Source organism: Ictidomys tridecemlineatus, chromosome 7 (genome assembly GCF_052094955.1).
Source record: "Ictidomys tridecemlineatus isolate mIctTri1 chromosome 7, mIctTri1.hap1, whole genome shotgun sequence".
Lineage (NCBI taxonomy): Eukaryota > Metazoa > Chordata > Mammalia > Rodentia > Sciuridae > Ictidomys > Ictidomys tridecemlineatus.
In genome coordinates, this window is record NC_135483.1 from 170,170,373 (window position 1) to 170,188,380 (window position 18,008).

At 35.8% G+C, this 18,008-nt stretch overlaps 1 protein-coding gene across 6 annotated transcripts in view; it reads left to right on the forward strand.

Annotated features, from left to right (window-relative positions):
* The first annotated feature begins 310 nt into the window (after positions 1 to 310).
* Zdbf2 (zinc finger DBF-type containing 2) overlaps positions 311 to 18,008 on the forward strand; it is a 42,788-nt gene continuing 25,090 nt past the window's right edge. The window contains exons 1-4 of one of the 6 annotated variants that reach the window (XM_078017896.1): positions 311 to 599; positions 5,104 to 5,159; positions 6,444 to 6,518; positions 8,323 to 8,423. In XM_078017896.1, coding sequence (XP_077874022.1) covers positions 8,364 to 8,423 — 60 coding nt within the window. In that variant the 5' untranslated portion in view covers positions 311 to 599; positions 5,104 to 5,159; positions 6,444 to 6,518; positions 8,323 to 8,363. Of the gene's footprint in view, positions 600 to 5,103; positions 5,160 to 6,443; positions 6,519 to 8,322; positions 8,424 to 18,008 lie in introns of those variants that run through there. The other 5 variants (XM_078017898.1, XM_078017897.1, XM_040294792.2 and 2 more) reach the window with 5 other exon arrangements.

The window sequence follows — 18,008 nt, forward strand, 5'->3', positions numbered from 1 at the left end:
CTTTATGCTCCGTCTTCTTTTCGCTATTCACATGTTGCTTTGAATTGGCAAGCCATTTTTTCTTTGGCCATTTTTTTAAATTCAAATGGTAAAATCTTGGTTCCTATCTCACGACCTAACTCCGCCGTGAGCCTAGTCATTCTAGCTGGAGCGGGATTGATTGCAAAGCCCAGGAGTGGGGCCCGGACCAGGAAGGCAGTGTCCGCTTTAAGAGGGGGGAGGCAGGGGCTCCTCGGAGCGAGCGAGCGAGTGAGTGGGTGGGCGGGTGGGCGGGGGGCGGTGCCGCAGCTCCTGCGTCAGAAGGGGCCCTGTTTTCGCACCTTCCCTGACGTCAAACCTGCAGAGGGGCTGCAACGCTGTTGCCAGTGGATGCCAGCGAGAGCCCAGTCGTGACTCGGAGCCCGCGTCTGGAGAGACGCGCTCCGGCTCGCCTCTCCTCTCGGGCAGGAGCGGCCGGGGGCTCGGGTTTCTGGCCCCGCGGCGCTCTGGACGGCTCGGGAGTCCAGACGCCGCCGCGGACCGGGATCCAGAGAGAGCGCGCCCAGCCCGGCCTCGGTCCCCACCGCGGCCCGGAAGGAATCCGGGCGGCCTCCGCGGAGGTGAGTGCCCGGCGGGGGCGGGCCGGGGCGGCGCGCGGCCCGGGCGACGCCCGCGGGCGGGGCCTGCTCGTCGGGCGCCCGGAGCGCCTTGTTCCTCCTGAGGGACGGCGGACGGCTCGCCGGGCTCCCGCACCTCCTCGCAGGTCTTCGGCTTCCCCTCTCCCCGCGTCCCTTCCTGTCCCTGCGGCGCGAGCGGGGCCCGCGCCTCCGGGCCGGGCGGGCGGACGGCGCGAGGGGAGGAGGTGGGCCCTGGGTCGGAGGGGCCGGCGGCGAGGCCTGGGGCGGCGGCCCGGGCGGGGGCGGCCAGCGGAGGCCGGCCGAGGGACGCGTCCCCGCCACGTCTCTCCGGGCACCTGTGGGGCGAGACCCCGCGCCACCTGTGCACACACCCGCTTCCCCGTGCCCTGCGTGGTGTCCAGCTGTCCCGGACCTGGGCCTGGACCAGCCTCTGGTGGTTAGAGTTTATTTTGGAAACGTTCGATTTTTTCCTCTCTCTCTGCGTGTTAATAATCGTTTTACTACGGCCGTGCAACAGTTGTGTAAATCTGGTCGAATTACGCCATCGTCCTTACTGGCTCCTGAGAAGGCCCTTTCCAGCTCCTTCGGTTTTCTGACGCGATGATTGTTGGTAGCGCATGGGAGAAATGCATGAGGCGATATTGGTTCTCAAGGCACTGAAATGTTTTGCGCCCCAAAATGGAAGCATCCGTTTTATTTATTTATTTATTTAGTTAGTTTACTGCAGCAATATACTACGGGGGAGGGGAAACGGGGTATGAAGAAAGCCCGTAGCAAACTCCTCCTCAGTAGAGAATTTTACAATTTCGAGTGTTTCTGTCCATTCTTTTTAGAAAATGCATGAATTTATATTTGCGTTACATCCGTGGGGTATTTACTTTCTGATTTTTTTCACTTAATACATAGAGGACTTTTCTCTGTAAAATTGTAACTATAGCATCGATGGCTAGAAAGAAACTCGCTAAAGATTTGATGACGTATCACTGCAGTGGCCAGTTTATTGGCTAGAAATAAGCAGAATTCAGGGTAGCAACCGGTATCCAAAAGATATTATTTATTCCTGTTAAAAACTTGAGGCAGTGTTTTTCAGACTGCAGTTTTCAACCCATTGGCGAATTGTAAAATTAATTTAGTGGTTCGTGAGTAGGATTTTAAAAATTCATTTAAAAGATGAAATAAAATAGCGTAGAAAATACCAGACTACATTACTTGTTCTGAAGGGTATTGTTTTGTGAAACCTTGTTTTAACTGCGCATGTGTGCCTGTGAGTGTGTGCTGGGTTGTAATATAAAATGTATTGCTTTCTATGGTGTCAAGATAAATAAATTTAAAGTCACTGATCCAAAGTACTGTCAGCATTCAAAATGGGTGCAATGATGCAATTAAACTAAAAGTTAATTTTATTCATTTTCATTCTCTCTCTCTTGCGGAGGCGGGGAATACTTACATTGTTTATTGCAGTATATTAGGTTCTTTTCCCCTAATATTAAAATAATTAGCATTTCCAAAAATACAGAAAGGTTTTTATAGAAGTTAAAAGATCAAAACATTAACTGAACATATTCACTAGTTATTGGTGTGAGACTTGGAAAAAGATCACTTCTTTCTAAACTTAAGTTCCCTAATTTGTTGAATGGCAGTGACTTGATTCCTACCTTTTAAAGCTGTTTGTTATTTAGATGAAACAATGCATATAAAGCTATTGACGGTGTCCTGGCTCAGATTAAGTATTCACTACGTATTATTATTTTATTAAGATCCAATGGTAGTGTCCAGAATAATTCTTGTTGTCAGAGAAGGCGGCATAGTGTGGATAATCAAAAAAAAAAAAAAAAAAAAAAAAAGAAAGTTGAAAATTAGTTATTTGTGTTGTGTGACTGGGAATTAAGATCATCTTTTTATATATTATTTGGGCACTATTTGGTGATTGCTTACTAATTGTTATCCCATTGATAGATAATTTAGATTGTCTTATTTTTAAAAAAAAGTTTTCCTTCTATTGTCTTTTCTTACTTTCTGTTAAGTTGTCGTCTCTTTTGTCAGGCAGTTGAAAAAATTTCCTCTGAGGATTTTGGATTTTGTTAGCTCTTATACAAAGCTGCAGTCAGTTTGGAAATCCACACAACTACAAAATCATTTCAACAATATTTTTATTGATATTTATCTCTGCACCCGGTGTAGATTTCAGATATACAAGAAATGTTTCTTAAAAACAAAGAAACAAACAGCTCACACCGTTCAGATATTTGTTGTTGACTGCTCCAGGTGGGTTTATTCAGTTTTAAATGTTGCAAAAACCAATGAAATAAGATGATTGTTGTCACTTTAAAAATATCATTAAAATTATTAAAAATAAATAGAATGCTTTGGAATCGGAAAAAAAGATTTTGTAGGATGGGATGATTGTAAAAGGTGGTGAAAAAATCCTAAACATTAATCGTAATTCTCTTGGATTGGAAATGTCTTTAGATTCTAAGCACATGATTTGGAACTAATTAATTTGTCCCAGAAAAACAAAAACCAAAACCCCAAACAACAATGAAGCAAAAAAGCCCAACTAACTGAAACTTACATGTGTTAATGTAAGTTAAAATATTAAGGTTATGTGGGGATATATTTTTAAAATTATTGACTCACCAACTGCTGTTTTTTTTTTTTTTGTCAGATAAGACGGGTTTTTATCTTACACTTATAAATGAAATACTATGTAATCATTAAACATTCTGTTTGGAAATATATATATATATATATATATATATAAAATGGCATGTAAAGTGCTCATATGATTAATTGAAGGGGTAGTAATACGATGGAATGTTCAATATATTCCATTTTTGTAAAAATATGATTAGAAAGAATAAAGAATTTATAATAAATGTTAACAATGGGTGGTGGAATTATGACTATTTGTGCTGTTTTTTGTAATTGTACTATAACTAGTATTTTACTTTTGAAATAAAAATAAAAATCACTTTTAAGGAAAAAATTTAAATGTGTGTTTTTCTAATTTATAAGACTAAATGAGACTGCTTTAAGGGATAATGACTCTTTGAATTTGAATATTTTGGATATCAATGAATTCTCTGTTATCCTAGGGAATGGTGCTGAGTAGTTTAAAAGTTACACATTTCTTATATATAGTTAGTATCCCTTTGAGGAGCTCCTTTGAATAGGAGGAAATCATTGTTCCAGAATTTTCAAAGCACTCTTAAAAAAAAAAATTCACTGCCTAAAGATATGTCTAAATTCTTTAGTCTGCTTTTGAATCCTACCATGTCAAAAACTTCAATGTACTTTTCCTGCTTTATTGCCTCTTAAATTCACAAATGAAACCGTAGGTTCAGCCGAACTTGTTAATTTACTGTCTCAAAGTGTTCCCATGCCTTCTTGCTTTTGTACCTATGCCTTTTACATGGCATATCTTTTTCTGACCTAAGCAAAGCCTTCCCATTTTCCAGAATCTGGTTTATAAAACCATGTCCACATTGACGTCCCTGGCTACTCCAGCTGAAACTGTACTTTGCAAATTAATCCATTAGCACTTATTAGTTTTGCAGTGCTTCGGATCAAACCCAGGGCTTCATGCGTACTAGGCGAGTATTCTACCCCAGCCCTGAATGTACAATTTTTATTTAGACTTTTCTTAAACACTTCTTCACACTCTTGCATTAATTTTCCAGTTTCATTTTAAATTTCTTGATGGCAGGAAAACTTTTCTCATCTTTTGTGTCTGTCCCTTAAAGTTTCTAAGCACCAAACTCTGTGCAGGATATGTATTTAATAGCTGTATTTTGATTAAACAGTGGTGTCACTGACTGTTTTGAGCCCCGGTGTTGGAATTTTTTAAAATCAGTGATCCTAGGTAAGGATCAATCCTTTACCTACAACAATGTATAGGAAAAAACTGATTATTCTGCTTAATTGAGAGTTGGTCATTTTTACAAGACCCAAACTTAATTTCAGGTATATATTTCTTTTAAAAATGTTTCATGAAGCTTATTTTGTGTTTGGTAGCATTTTGCCCTTAACCTTACAAAAGGCACAGCTGTGCCTTATATTCTTTTACAGCTACTCTTCACCTGGGATCCAGAGGTCTGAAGTGTTTGATGGTGGGTTAGATGGGTCATCAGTCATTCTGCTCCAGAACATCTTAGGAGGTCATGTTGTGACATTCAGTGAGTCATAGTATGTAGTATGTTCTGTGTTCAAAAGTTAATTTTTTTTTTTATTATTGGAAGCATAATTGCATCACTGTTCAAACTTAAAATGATTTGGGGATACTTGTTGGTGAATGGTAGACACTTGTGGGACTACTGTTTCTTTCTTTTCTTTTCTTTCTTTCTTTCTTTCTTTCTTTTTTTTTTTTTTACAGTGCTGGGGATCAAACCCAGGTCCTTGTGCATACTAGGCAAGCACTCTTAACACTGAGCTACATGACTAGCTGGGACTTACCTTTTTTAAAAAATTGTTTCATTTTAATTTACAGATGTTTACCAGGATTCATACAGCGGATGAAATGCTTGCCCTTTTCTTCTTCTCACGGTAAATAATTTGTTACTTTATAAGAAATATCAATTCTAATAAAATTCAGAATTTATATAAAAAGATCCAGTTATGCAAATAATATAATCTCAGAACATGAAGAATTGATCTTTTTAATGAGTAAGAATTTTATTAGTTCATAAACTGATGATGTAGATTATTAGGTCAGCTTATATATCAGATCACTTTGGAACTTTTTTTTAATTTAAAATTTCTTCCACTTTTTTTAAATTGGTGTGTTATAGTTGTACATAATGATGGGATTTGCTGTTACATATTTATACATGCATACAATATAACAATATAATCTGCCTAATATTCCTCCTCAGCACTCTCTCGACCCTTCTTCCTCCTACCTCAGTCCCGTTCCTCTGTTCTACTGATCTCACTTTGATTTTCATGAGATCCCCTTAGCCTTTCTTTTTGGATCATTTTAAATAATCATAATATCCATGTGCTTTGGATTCCCCCCATGCCAAGGCGATTTGATTTGGTAAGTTTTAGATGGGGTCCTATAATTGAATATTTATAAATGCAAACGTGTTTCTGATTCATTGTGACTTTTAATTGTGGCACTAGAGAGGATGGAAACAGTAGGTGAAAATGCCATAGTAGTTAAAGGTCATAGGAATAAAGATTAAATAATATTTTTTGTGTGATGTTTGATTCATTTTCGTTTTGTCTTTCAGCAAATATTGAATTGTGTGTGTGTGTGTGTGTGTGTGTGTGTGTATTTGGTAGTGGGGATTGAACCCAGGGGTGCTTGACCATAGAATTGCATTCCCAGACCTTTTTTTTAAGAAAAATGTTTTTTAGTTTTAGTTGGACACAATACTTTTTATTTTTTTATGTGGTACAGAGGATCAAACCCAGGGTTCTGCATGTGCTCTACCGCTGAGCTACAACCCCAGCCCCTCCCAGTCCTTTTTTATATTTTATTTAGAGACAGGGTCTTGCTGAATTGCAAAGGACATCGCTAAGTTGCTGAGGCTGAACTTGAACTCTCGATCTTGAACCGCCTCAGCCTCCAGAGATGCTGTGATTACAATTATGCGTCATTGTGCCCTGCTGATATATTTATTGATATATTTTCATAAATCACTAAAACATTTGTGATTTTATCATATTCAGAATTTAGGTTTAAGCTCAGGAGTTCTCTTAGCTTAAAAATTGCTGTATTTTTAATTTACAAACTGTTTCATTTTATTGCTTCAGATTAATAAATGAAGTAGATTAATGAGAAAAGAGACCAAATAATAAGTGATTTCTTATATATTATTTCAGATGCTGGTTTAATTGATTTATTTTCCCCTACGTGTGGGAATTCAGAAAATCAAAGGTTTCCAATAAAAGTAATAGGTAAGTAAATGTTATGAAAGAATTTTGACTTAAAGCTTTTATATTCTCATCTTTTTAGTTTTAAGGCTGCAATTTCATTTTTCAGTCATTTTATTTTTTGGTATCAGGGATTGAACACAGAAGTGTTTAACCACTGAGTCCCCAGCTCTTTTATTTTTATTTTTTAATTTTGGGACAGGGTCTAACCAATTTGTTTACAGCCTCACTAATTTGCCTAGGCTGACTTTGTGATTCTCCTGCTTCAACCTCCCAAGCTGCTGGAATTACAGGTGTGTATCACCACACCTGGCTTTAGTTATTGATTTTGATATTTAAATCTTTTGTAGAATAATCTCATTTATAAACATTCACATTATAGAATAATTTTTATACATTTTCCAACAGACGAGAATGTCTACAAATGGTGTGACTCTACGTTGTGTATAACCAGAGATATGAAAGACTGTGCTATTATATGTGTAATATGAATTGAAATATATTCTGCTGTCATATATAACAAATTAGAATAAATTTAAAAACAAATGTATAAAATAATTAGAATTAAAAACTTGACAAAATTATTTGTAATTCTGTTTTCAGTTTAACAGAACAGGAATATCACATTGAATTAATTTGTTTACTTAAAGTAATAATGACATGGTGTCAGCTAATAAATTGGCTGTGCATCAGAATTACCTGGGAATTTAAAAAATTCTGAGCTGGCATGGTGGCACACACGTATAAATCCCAGTGGCTTAGAAGGCCGAGACCAGAGGATACAAGTTCAAGGTCAGCACCTGCCACTTTGCAAGACCCTGTCTCTAAATAAAAAAAAAAATAAAAAGGGCTGGGTATGTAGCTCAGTGGTTAAGTGCCCCTGGATTCAATCCCTGGCACCAAATAAATAAATAAACAAATAATATGAATCCTAAACTTTTAACTCATCTCTACTAACTGATTTTGGCATTCAGCCTTGTTTGGGAACTACTACTATATCTTAAGTTAGGGGATTATTCTTATAGGAGGGTGGAAGTTAAGAAATCTCAAAAGTAGCAGTAGGAAAAGATTCTGAATATTTATTTTGATTTATATAATTGTCAGAAAAGAAATGTCTCATGTTTCAGAGGCTGCCTTAGATATTACTCTGATTGTTGGCAACTTTGTTGGTAAATTATTCTCTGTCTCTGTTATAAACTGAGCAGAAACTGTCATGTGGTATCTTTTCTCTCATGACAGAGAATTAGCATTACTATATATGATATTAAGAGTTCAAATAATCTGGAACTTTGTATAGAAACACGGTAGGAAAATTAAGGAGCTCCTTAAGATTATAGAAGTACACTCACTATAGTAATACCTTGGAAGTAATTTGCCTACACATTACGTACTGTATTCTTCAATGAATCAGTTTCTAATAATTCTTGTAAATTAGCAGAAAATTGATAAGAAATTCAGTCATTTAAATCTTCAAATATTGACAACAAACTGCTCTTTAAGAAGATGCTATATTTTCAGATCCACTGCAGGATCACAAAGTGACTCAGTAGATCGTGGCTGCTTTGCATATTTTCTTAACTACTAATAGAAATATGAGTGAATTTCTCATAGTAGTAAGGAATTATAGTGATTTTTTAAAAATTTATAGTTATTGATGGACAACAACATGCCTTTATTTTGGTTTTTTTTTTTTTTAATTTTTATGTGGTGCTAAGGATTGAATTTAGTGCCTCATGCATGCTACGCAAGCAGTATGCCAAGGAGCTACAGCCCCAGCCCCTTATGGTGATTTTTTTTGCCACCTTTCTTCTTCCTTTTTTTCCTCCAGCTTTGAGTATTCAAGAACAATAGCCATTTTGGTTATTCAACATGCAGAGGAAACAAGGATATTGCAGCTATTGCCGTGTGCAGTATCCTAACCTGGAACAGGTGAGAGGTTCCTACCAATATGATAATACCTATAAGGAACTTAAATGTGACTTTCTGTTCTTTTACATTTTACTAAATACATTTATTCATTCATTGAGCAGATTATGTTGAGAATCTACTAGTTAGTTGGCTGACACTGTTTAAGATTCTAGGGATATGACCAAGAACAAAACTAAGTTTCTTTTTTTCATGGAGCTTAAATTCTAGCACAGTAAAACAGAAAATAGTCATGTAAATTTAGCATGTAAATTTAATATGTCAGAATGTGATAATTTTTTTTAGGAAAATAGGGGCAGGAGTACTCTTTTAGGTGGAGCAGCCAGGTAAGGCCTTTTTAAGAAAGTGACATTTGAATTAAGATTTTAATGAGGTTTACTGATATATATATATAAAGAACAAAGACAGGGAAGAGTGTTTGTCACGCTAACCAAAAGCCAAGAGGCTATTGTGACTGCAGTAGAGATGGTTAAATACATGTTGAAAATAAATCAAAGAAGTAGATTCTGTAAAGACCTTGCAGGTTAAGGTAAGGACTTTGAATTTCAGGACAGAAGAGGTAAATCATCTAACTTATATTAAAAGAATCATTCTGACTACTATTAGGGAGAAGAGTTGGTATGGCATTTATTGTTTTATTGCAATGTAATTCTCACACCATAAACTTAACCCCTTTAAAATGTGTAATTCAGAGATCTTTAGTACATGCATCAAGTGCATATACTAATGCCATAGTGTCATAATTCTAGAACATTTTCATCACCCTAAAAGGAAACCCTATACTCATTAATCAATTACTCTATTCCCTTCTACCCCTAACCCTTGGTGACAACTAATCTGTTTTCTGTTTCAATAAATTTGACTATTCTGGATATTTTGTATAAATGGAATCATATACCATGTGACCTTTTGTGTCTGATGTTTTCACTTAGTGTAAAATTTTCAAGTTTGATCTGTGTCATAGCAAGTAGTACTATCTCTCTTTTTCATGACTGAATATTATTCTCTTATAAAGATAATACTACATTTTGTTTTTTCATTCAATAATTGATGAATGTTTAGATTTTTAAAATTTTTTTTGGCTACCATGAATATATCTGCTATGTACTTTTGTGTATAAGATTTTTTGTGGACATGTGTTTTCACTTCCCTTTATGTGTGTGTGTGTGTGTGTGTGTGTGTCTGCGTGTTTGTACATTTATAGCAGTGTTATTGTTGAGTCATATGGCGTGTTAAGTTTTTTTAAGGAACTGCCTCACTATTTTCCAAAGTAGATGTACTGTTTTATGTAAGTTACCGCTAGCAGTGTATGAGGGTTTCAGTTATTCCTCATCCTTACCAGCACTTATTATCTTTTAAAAAATTATAACCATTTTTACTGGATGCAAAGTGATATCTCATTGTGGCTTTGATTGGCATTTCCCTAATGTCACTGAGCATCTTTTCATGTGCCAGTTATGTATCTTCTTTGGATGAATGCCTGTTCAAATCCTGTGTCTATTTTTTAATTGTTATGTGGTAAGTCTTTAAGCATTCTGGGCACTAGACCCTTATGAGATATATGATTTACAAATACTTGCCTGATAGTATGCTTCAGTGCACAAAGGTTTTTAATTTTGCTATCATTGAATTTAACCTTTTTTTTTTTTTTTTTGGTGTTGATCCTCAGGGCCTTGTGCATGCAAGGAAGTGCTCTGCCATTGAACTGTATCCCCAACCCTGTTCCTTATTTCCCTCCAAGAGTTTTATAATTACTCTTACAGTTAGATGTTTGGTCCATTTGGAGTTAATTTTTGTATGTGACATGAGATAGGGGCTCCAGTTTCATTCTTTTGCATGTGATATCCAGTAATCCCAGCATAATTTGTTGAAAATATCCTTTTCTCATTGAATTGTCTTTATATATCTGTTGAAAATTAGTAGACCATAGGTATAAGAGCTTATTTCTATACTTTCAAGTTTATTCTACTGGTCTATATATTTACTCTAATGCCAGTACCACAGTCTTTTAAAAAAATATATTTTTAAGTTTTAATTGATGCATAGTAATTGTACATATTTATGAGGTACAACATAACATTACAATGTGTAATGGTGAGATTATGATAATTGGTGTATTCATAAAAATAAGACATTTATCATTTCTTCGTTCAGAATCCTGTTATTTTTTAGATTTTTTTTTTTAGTTGTAGATGGACACAATATCTTTTTTTAAAAAAAAAATTTAGTTGTAGTTGGACACAATACCTTTATTTTATTTATTTTTATGTGGTGCTGAGGATCGAACCCAGTGCCTTATGCCTGCAAGGCAGGTGCTCTACCACTGAGCTACAGCCCCAGTTCCCTCTCTACTATTTTAAAATGTACACCTAATAGTGGTTAACCATAGTTATTACTATAATAATGGTAACTATTATTCTAGTCTCTATTACAAGATCAGCTTTTGAACTCCCACACATGAAAGCATGCAGTCTTTGTCTTTGTCTTACTTCATTTGACATAAGGTCCTCCAGTTCATTTGTTACTACAAATGACAAGGTTTCATTTTTTATTATGGCTTAATAATATTCCATTGTATTTATACGTACCACTTTTTCTTCTATCGGTTCATCAATGGACTATTTGGTTGATTCCATTTCTTGGCTGTTGTGCATAGTGCTACAGGAAACATGGGAATGCAGTTGTCTCTTCAACATACTGATTTTATTTTCTTTGGATATATATCCAGTAGTAGGATTACTTGGTCATATGACAGTTCTGTTTCTAGTTTTCTGAGGAAACTCTACAGTTTTCCATAGTGGATTTTCATTCCAACCAATAGTATATGAGAATTCCCCTTTCTCTACAGCATTTGTTATTTTTTTGTCTTTTTGATAATAGTCTTTCTTACTGGAGTAAGAAAGTAATGTTGTAATGTTGAGAATTTTTTCACGCACTTGACCACCATTTGTGTGTCTTCTTTTGAAAATGTCCTGTTTAGGTAATTTGTTTATTATTAAACCAAATTTTTGCTATTGAGTTGTTTGAGTCCTTTATGTTTTCTGGAAATTAATTCCTTATTAGGCAAATAGTTTGCAAATATTTTCTTCCAGTTTGTAGGTTGTTTCTTCACTCTATTAATTATTTCCTCTCTTGTGCAGAAGTGTTTTAGTTTAATGTTAATAAAATTTGACAGTTTTTGCTTTTGTTGCGTGTGCTTTGGGGATCATATTAAAAAAATTTTGCCCAGACCCAATGTTTTGAAGCTTTTCCCTTATGTTTTCTCCTAGTAGTTTTATATTTTTGGAGTCTTACACTGAAGTCTTTGGTTTGTATTGAGTTGATTTTTGAATATGGTAAGAGAGAAGTCCAGTTTTATTTTCCTAAATATGGATATTTAGTTTTTCTAGCACTATTTACTGAAGAGCCTTTCCGTTTTCCTGCATATGTTCTTGCTACCTTTTTTGAAAATCAGTTGGTTATAAATACATAGATTTATTCTTGTAATTTCTGTTTTGTGCCTTTGGGATATGTCTTTTTTTGTTCTAGTACCATACCATTTGTTTACCATAGATTTGTGGTATGATTTGAAGTTAGGTATTATAATGCCCTACCTTTGTTCTTTTTGCTCAGGATTGTTTTGGCTATTCAGGGTCTTTTGTGGTTTTCATATGAATTTTATGATTTTTTTTTCTATTTCTGTGAAGAATATCATTGACCTGGGTACAGTGGTATATGCCTGTAATCTCAGCAGCTCAGGAGGTTAAAGCAGGAGGGATACTGAGTTCAAAGCCAGCCTCACCAACTTAGCGAGGCTCTAAGCAAACTCAGTGAGACCCTGTCTCTAAATAAAATACAAAAAAGAGCTGGAGAGGGGCTGGGGTTATGGCTCAGCGGTACAGTCCTTGCCTGGCACGTGTGAGGCTCTGGGTTCGAGTCTCAGCACCACATAAAAATAACTAAAATAAAGGTATTGTGTCCAACTACAACTAAAAAATATTTATTTTAAAAAAAAGGGCTGGAGATATGGTTTAAAGGTTCATGCCCCTGAGTTCAATTCCCAGAACCAAAAAAAAAAAAAGAGAAAACAATATCATTTATATTCTGATAGAATTGTATTGAATCTGTAGGATTGGATAGTATGGACATTTTAACATTAGTTCTTCTAATCCATGAACAGGGAATATCTTTCCGTTTTTGCATCCTCTTCAATTTTGGTCTTTTGTGTTTCATAATTTTCATTGTACAGTCATTAGCTTCTTTGGTTAAATTTATTCCAAGGTATTATTATTTTTTTATAGCTATTTTTAGTGGTATTTATTTCTTGGCAATTTTGTAATTGATGTATAAAAAACTACTTTTTAATGTTGATTTTGTATCCTACCACCTTATTAAATTTACTTATCAGTTCCAACAATATTTTGGGAGAGTCTTTAGGTTTTACCTATATAAAATTACATAGTCTGCAAACTGATAATTTGATCTCCTCTTTTCCTCTTTGAATGCCCTTTATTATTTTTTTTAATCTTATTTCCTTGGCTAAGACTTCCAATATTGTCTATCAAATAAGAGTGGTGAAATAGACATCCTTAATCATAGAGGAAATGGATTTCAGCTTTTTTTTATTTAGTAGGTTATAGGCTATGAGTTTCTTATGTATAGCCCTTGCCATACTTCAGTACCTAATTTTTTGAGAATTTTTATCATGAAGAGACATTGGATTTTATTAAATGCCTTTTCTGCATGTATTAAAATAATCATAACAGTTGTCATTCATCATTCTATTGATGTGATTGATATATTATGTTCAGCACTTTGTATATATTCAGCCATCCTTACATCCTTGGATAAATCCCACTCGATCTTGGTGTATAATCATTTTTGTGTGTTGTTGGATTAATTTATTCATATATATATATTTAGAATTTTAACATCTGTGCTCATCAGGGATATGGGTTAGACATTTTCTTCAATTTTTTTTTTTGTTGTTGTTATCTGGTTCTGGTGTCAGCATAATGCCTTATAAAATGAGTTTGGAAGAGTTCCCTTCCTTTTAATACTTTGGAATAGTTTGAGAGGTAGCATTAGTTCTTTAAAGATTTGGTAAAATTCATGAGTGAATCCATCTGGTCCTGAACTTTTCTTTCTTTGTACACTTTTTATTACTGTTTCAATCTTGTTATTGGTTTGTTGAGGTTTTCTGTCTTCATAGTCCAATTTCAGTAGGTTGTTTTTTTCTAGAAACACATTTCTTTTAGGTTTTCCAACTTTTTGGAATGTCATTGTTCATAATAGTTCCTAATGACCTTTGTATCCCTCTACTATCAGTTGTAATGTCTCTTTTTTCATCCCTGATATTATTTGGGTCTTCTCTTTTCCCTTTTCTGGAGATTGAATACAGGGCCTTGTGTATGCTAAGCACATGTTCTTCCACTGATCTACACTCCCAGCACCCTTTTTCTCTGTTAGTCTAGTTAATGATTTGTCAATTCTATCATTTCTAAAAAAAACAACTCTTTATGTGATTTTCATTTACATATATTTTTGTTCTCTATTTCATTTTATTTCTGCTCTGATTTTTATTTGTTTCCTCCAATTTTAATGGGTTTTGGTTTTTTCTTTTGTAGTTCCTTGAATTGCATGATTAAATTTGTTTATTTAAAATAATTTTCTTTTGCTATAAACTTCCCTCTTAGTACTTTATTTGCAGTAGTCCATAGGTTCTGATGGGTTGTTTCAATTTTCATTAGTTTCAAGACATTTTACCCCTGCCCCCTTGCCCCGCCCCTTTTTTTGAGATAGGAGTCTTGCTGTGTTGTCTAGGCTTGTCTCAGTTCTTGGGCACAGGTGATTCTCCTACCTCAGCCCCTCAGGTGCTAAGAAAACAGACATGTACCACCACCCCTGTCCCTAAATTACCCTTTTGAATTCTTCACTGACCCATTGTTTAAGAGCACATTGTTTAGTTTTCATGTATTTGTGTGTATTTCATATATATATATATATATATATACACACACACACACACACACACACACACACACACACACACACACACATACTTTTTTTAGTTGTCAGTGGACCTTTATTTTTTATTTATTTATATGTGGTGCTGAGAATTTAACCCAGTGCCTCACACATACTAGGCAAGTGCTCTTTCTAAAGTTACTTTTGTTTATTATTAGTTTTATTCCAGTCTGGTCAGAGAAGACACATGTGCTGATTTTGATTCCTTATGTACATTGTTGAGACTTATTTCATAGCCTAACATATTAGAAAATGTTCAAACATATAGGTTTGATTCTCTTTATTGTATATCTGCGCTATTGCTTTGTATTTTCATGCTGGTAGTTATCCTTTTTGCTTCTAGTACAGCAATCCCTTAAACATATCTTACAGAGCTGATCTGATGGTGGTGAGTTCCCTCAGTTTTTGTCTTGAAAAGTCTATGTCACTTTTATTTCTGATAAAATACCAGCTGTGCTGGGTATATTATTCTTGATTGGCAGTTTTCTTCTTACAACTTTGAATGTATGTATTTTTATGTCTGCTTTTAATTTTTCCCCATTTTTATTGGTTCTTTTTAGAACCAGTACATTTTTTTTACATTGGGATTCATTTTGACATAATTATAAAGGCATGGAATATAACTTGCTGTAATTCAGTCCCAAATATTTCCCTTTTCCTGTTCTTCCTCCATCCTCCTGTTCTCTTTCCTCTACTATTGATCTTTCTGCTATTTACTTTTAGGGTTTTTTTTTAAACATAGTATATTGTGGTGAGAGTCACTGTTGTATATTCATATATGCACATTGGAAAGATAGGTTAGATTGATTTTGAATATATTATTCCTTTCTCTCTTGGCCTGTAAGGTGTCTGCTGGTAGGTCTACTTGTTAGATTTAGTAGGGATCCTCTTCTGTATGACTTGATGCTTTTCTCTTGCTGTTTTTAGAATTTATTTCGCTTTCACTTTTGACAGTTTGATTATGACTCAAGAGAGTGTGTTGGTTATCTAGTTATTACTGAGGATAAAATGACTTACAAAAGGAAAAATTTATTTTGGCTCATAGTTTTGAAGGTTTCAGTTCAGACTTGGTTAACCTTGCTTTTGAGCTTGTGGCTCCTCTTGTGAATTGTGAAAGGGGTTTTACAATTCCTTTGAGGGCTTTTGCTTTTGCTTTTAGTATAGGAATACCTTCCAATGATTAGAACTTCCTAATAGGCCCCATCTTTCCATTTTTCCTTCTTTTTTTTTTTCTTTTTTTTTTTTGTGCCCGGTATCAACCTAGGACATTGAACATACAAGTGCTCTACTATGGAGCTATATCCCCATTCTAGTTTCTACAACTTCTAATAGCTCCAAGTAGAGGACCAATCCTTTAACACATAGGCCTTTGGGAGATATTCCAGGTCCAAACTGTTACAGAGAGAACCTTTTATGGTAGAATCTATTGGAGCTCCTTTGAGCTTCCTGAACCTGAATGTGCATATCTTTCTTATGATTTGGAAAAATTCAGCAGTTATTTTACTGAATAGGTTTATTTTTTTTTAAATTCCCTTTATTGGGCTGGGGTTGTGGCTCAGTGGTAGAGCACTCACTTAACAAGTGTGAGGTGCTGGGTTCAATCCTCAGTACCATATAAAAATAAATAAGTAAAATAAAGATATTGTGTCCAACTACAACTAAAAATTTGTTTAAAAAAATTCCTTTTGGACTGGGGTATATCTCAGTTGGTAGAGTGCTTGTCTAGCATGTATGTATAAGGCCCTGGGTTCAATCCCCAGCAACCCCCCCCCCCAAGAAAAAAACAGGAAAAAAATTCCCTTTATCTTTTCTAGTTTTTTAAAGAATACCCATAAATGCAAAGGTTTCTTTGCTTAATCATTTCCCTTGAGTCTTATTAATAGACTTTGACCATTCTTTTTAAATTTTTTCCTCAGTACTAGAAATTTAACCTAGGGCCTTTCTATAGTTAGGCAAGTGCTTTACCACTGAAGTGTACATCCTTAGCCCACAAAAGACCTGTACTTAAGCTCAGAAATTATTCTGCTTGATCTAATTTGCTATTAAGAGCTTCAATTGTAGTTTGTCTTTGATTTATTGAGTTCTTTAGCTCCAACATTACTATTGAACATTGATTCTGTTTTGTGACCTCTTTTTGGTGAATTTATCATTCATATTATAAATTGTCTTAAGTTCATTAAATTATCTGCATTTTCTTGTATCTCATTGAGTTTCCTTAAAATCTTTATTTTGAATTCTTTTTCAGACAGTTTGTTGGTTTTCTTTTCTTTGAAATTTGTTGCTGAAGAGTTATTAAGTTGCTTTTGAAGCATCATGTAACCTTGTTTTTTTATGCTTCTTGTGTTACTACATGGATATTTGTGCATACAACAAATCAGTTGTGTATACTACTTTTACAGGGTGACTTTCATAGTAAACAACTCTCCTGTTGATGTGTCCTCAGTTATTGAATTAGATAAAATACATTGGTTTTGGTTCTAGGTTAGTGTGTTATCATAGTGCCCATATTTTTTCACCTATAATCAGTTTTGGTGTTGCCTGAGGATATATTGGTGGCCTAGATTCAGGGGTCATAGGGTTGCAGCTTTCTTAGGCATGGTGAGTTTGCTGGCAACTCTGGGTGTAGTACTTCTGGCTCCTAATGAGTGTGTCCATAGGTGTGATTTGCATAGGGGTTGGGCCATTTTGGTGGGCCTTGGCAGATGAGGCACAGTGGTGTAGCAGTGGAGGCAAAGGTCCCATCATTTTCTAAGAGCTGGGTTGGAGTGGGCTTCCTTTGGTGGGCCTAGGTGAATCTGGTGCTGTGTGCCTGGTAGTGGGATAGAGTGTCAGTGTGTGAAGGCTGTGTGGGGACTGGTCTGCACTGGAGGAGGGCTCCTGTCAGTGTTCAAGGGTTGTGAAGGTGACTTTGCACACCTTTCAGTGGCTAATCTGCTCATATGAGGCTGTCCACTTGCTTCCTTGGGCTGAGGGTGAATGGGTGGGGTCCTGAGTCTTTGCATCTGAGTCTTGAGTCAAACAGCTTTGTTCCATCATATGCTCCCTGCCATAATTTGCTGCCTTTACACAGGCCCAGAAGCAACCCAATCAATCTAGGACTGAAAACTCTAAAATTGTGAGCCAAAGCAAACCTTTCCTCTTTGTAAGTTGATATCTCAGATGTTTTGTTGCAGTAATGAAAGTTGACTAACACACTTTCTCTTTAAGGCTATCATGAGTCTTTGTGGTCTGTGACATATTCGCAATATCTCCACTCTGCTATGAAGCTGTGCTTCAAACACTAGAGTGAAATGGTTATTGCATTTTCTTTTTGGTCTTGAATGTGTTTGTGTGTGTGCTCAAGCACGCACATGTATGTGGAGGAAAATGTGCTAGGCACAGCTAGTTAGCCATCTTGCAGACATCACTCCTGCAGTCTTGTGTACTATAATTTTGTGTTAAGTTTTGAAATCCAGAAGTTTGAGCCATCTAACTTTGTTCTTTTCTTTCAAGATTGTTTTTGTTCCATATGCATTTTAGGGTTACCTCTTCAATTTCTTCAGCAAGACAGCTGTATCCTGATAGGGATTTTGTTGAATCTGT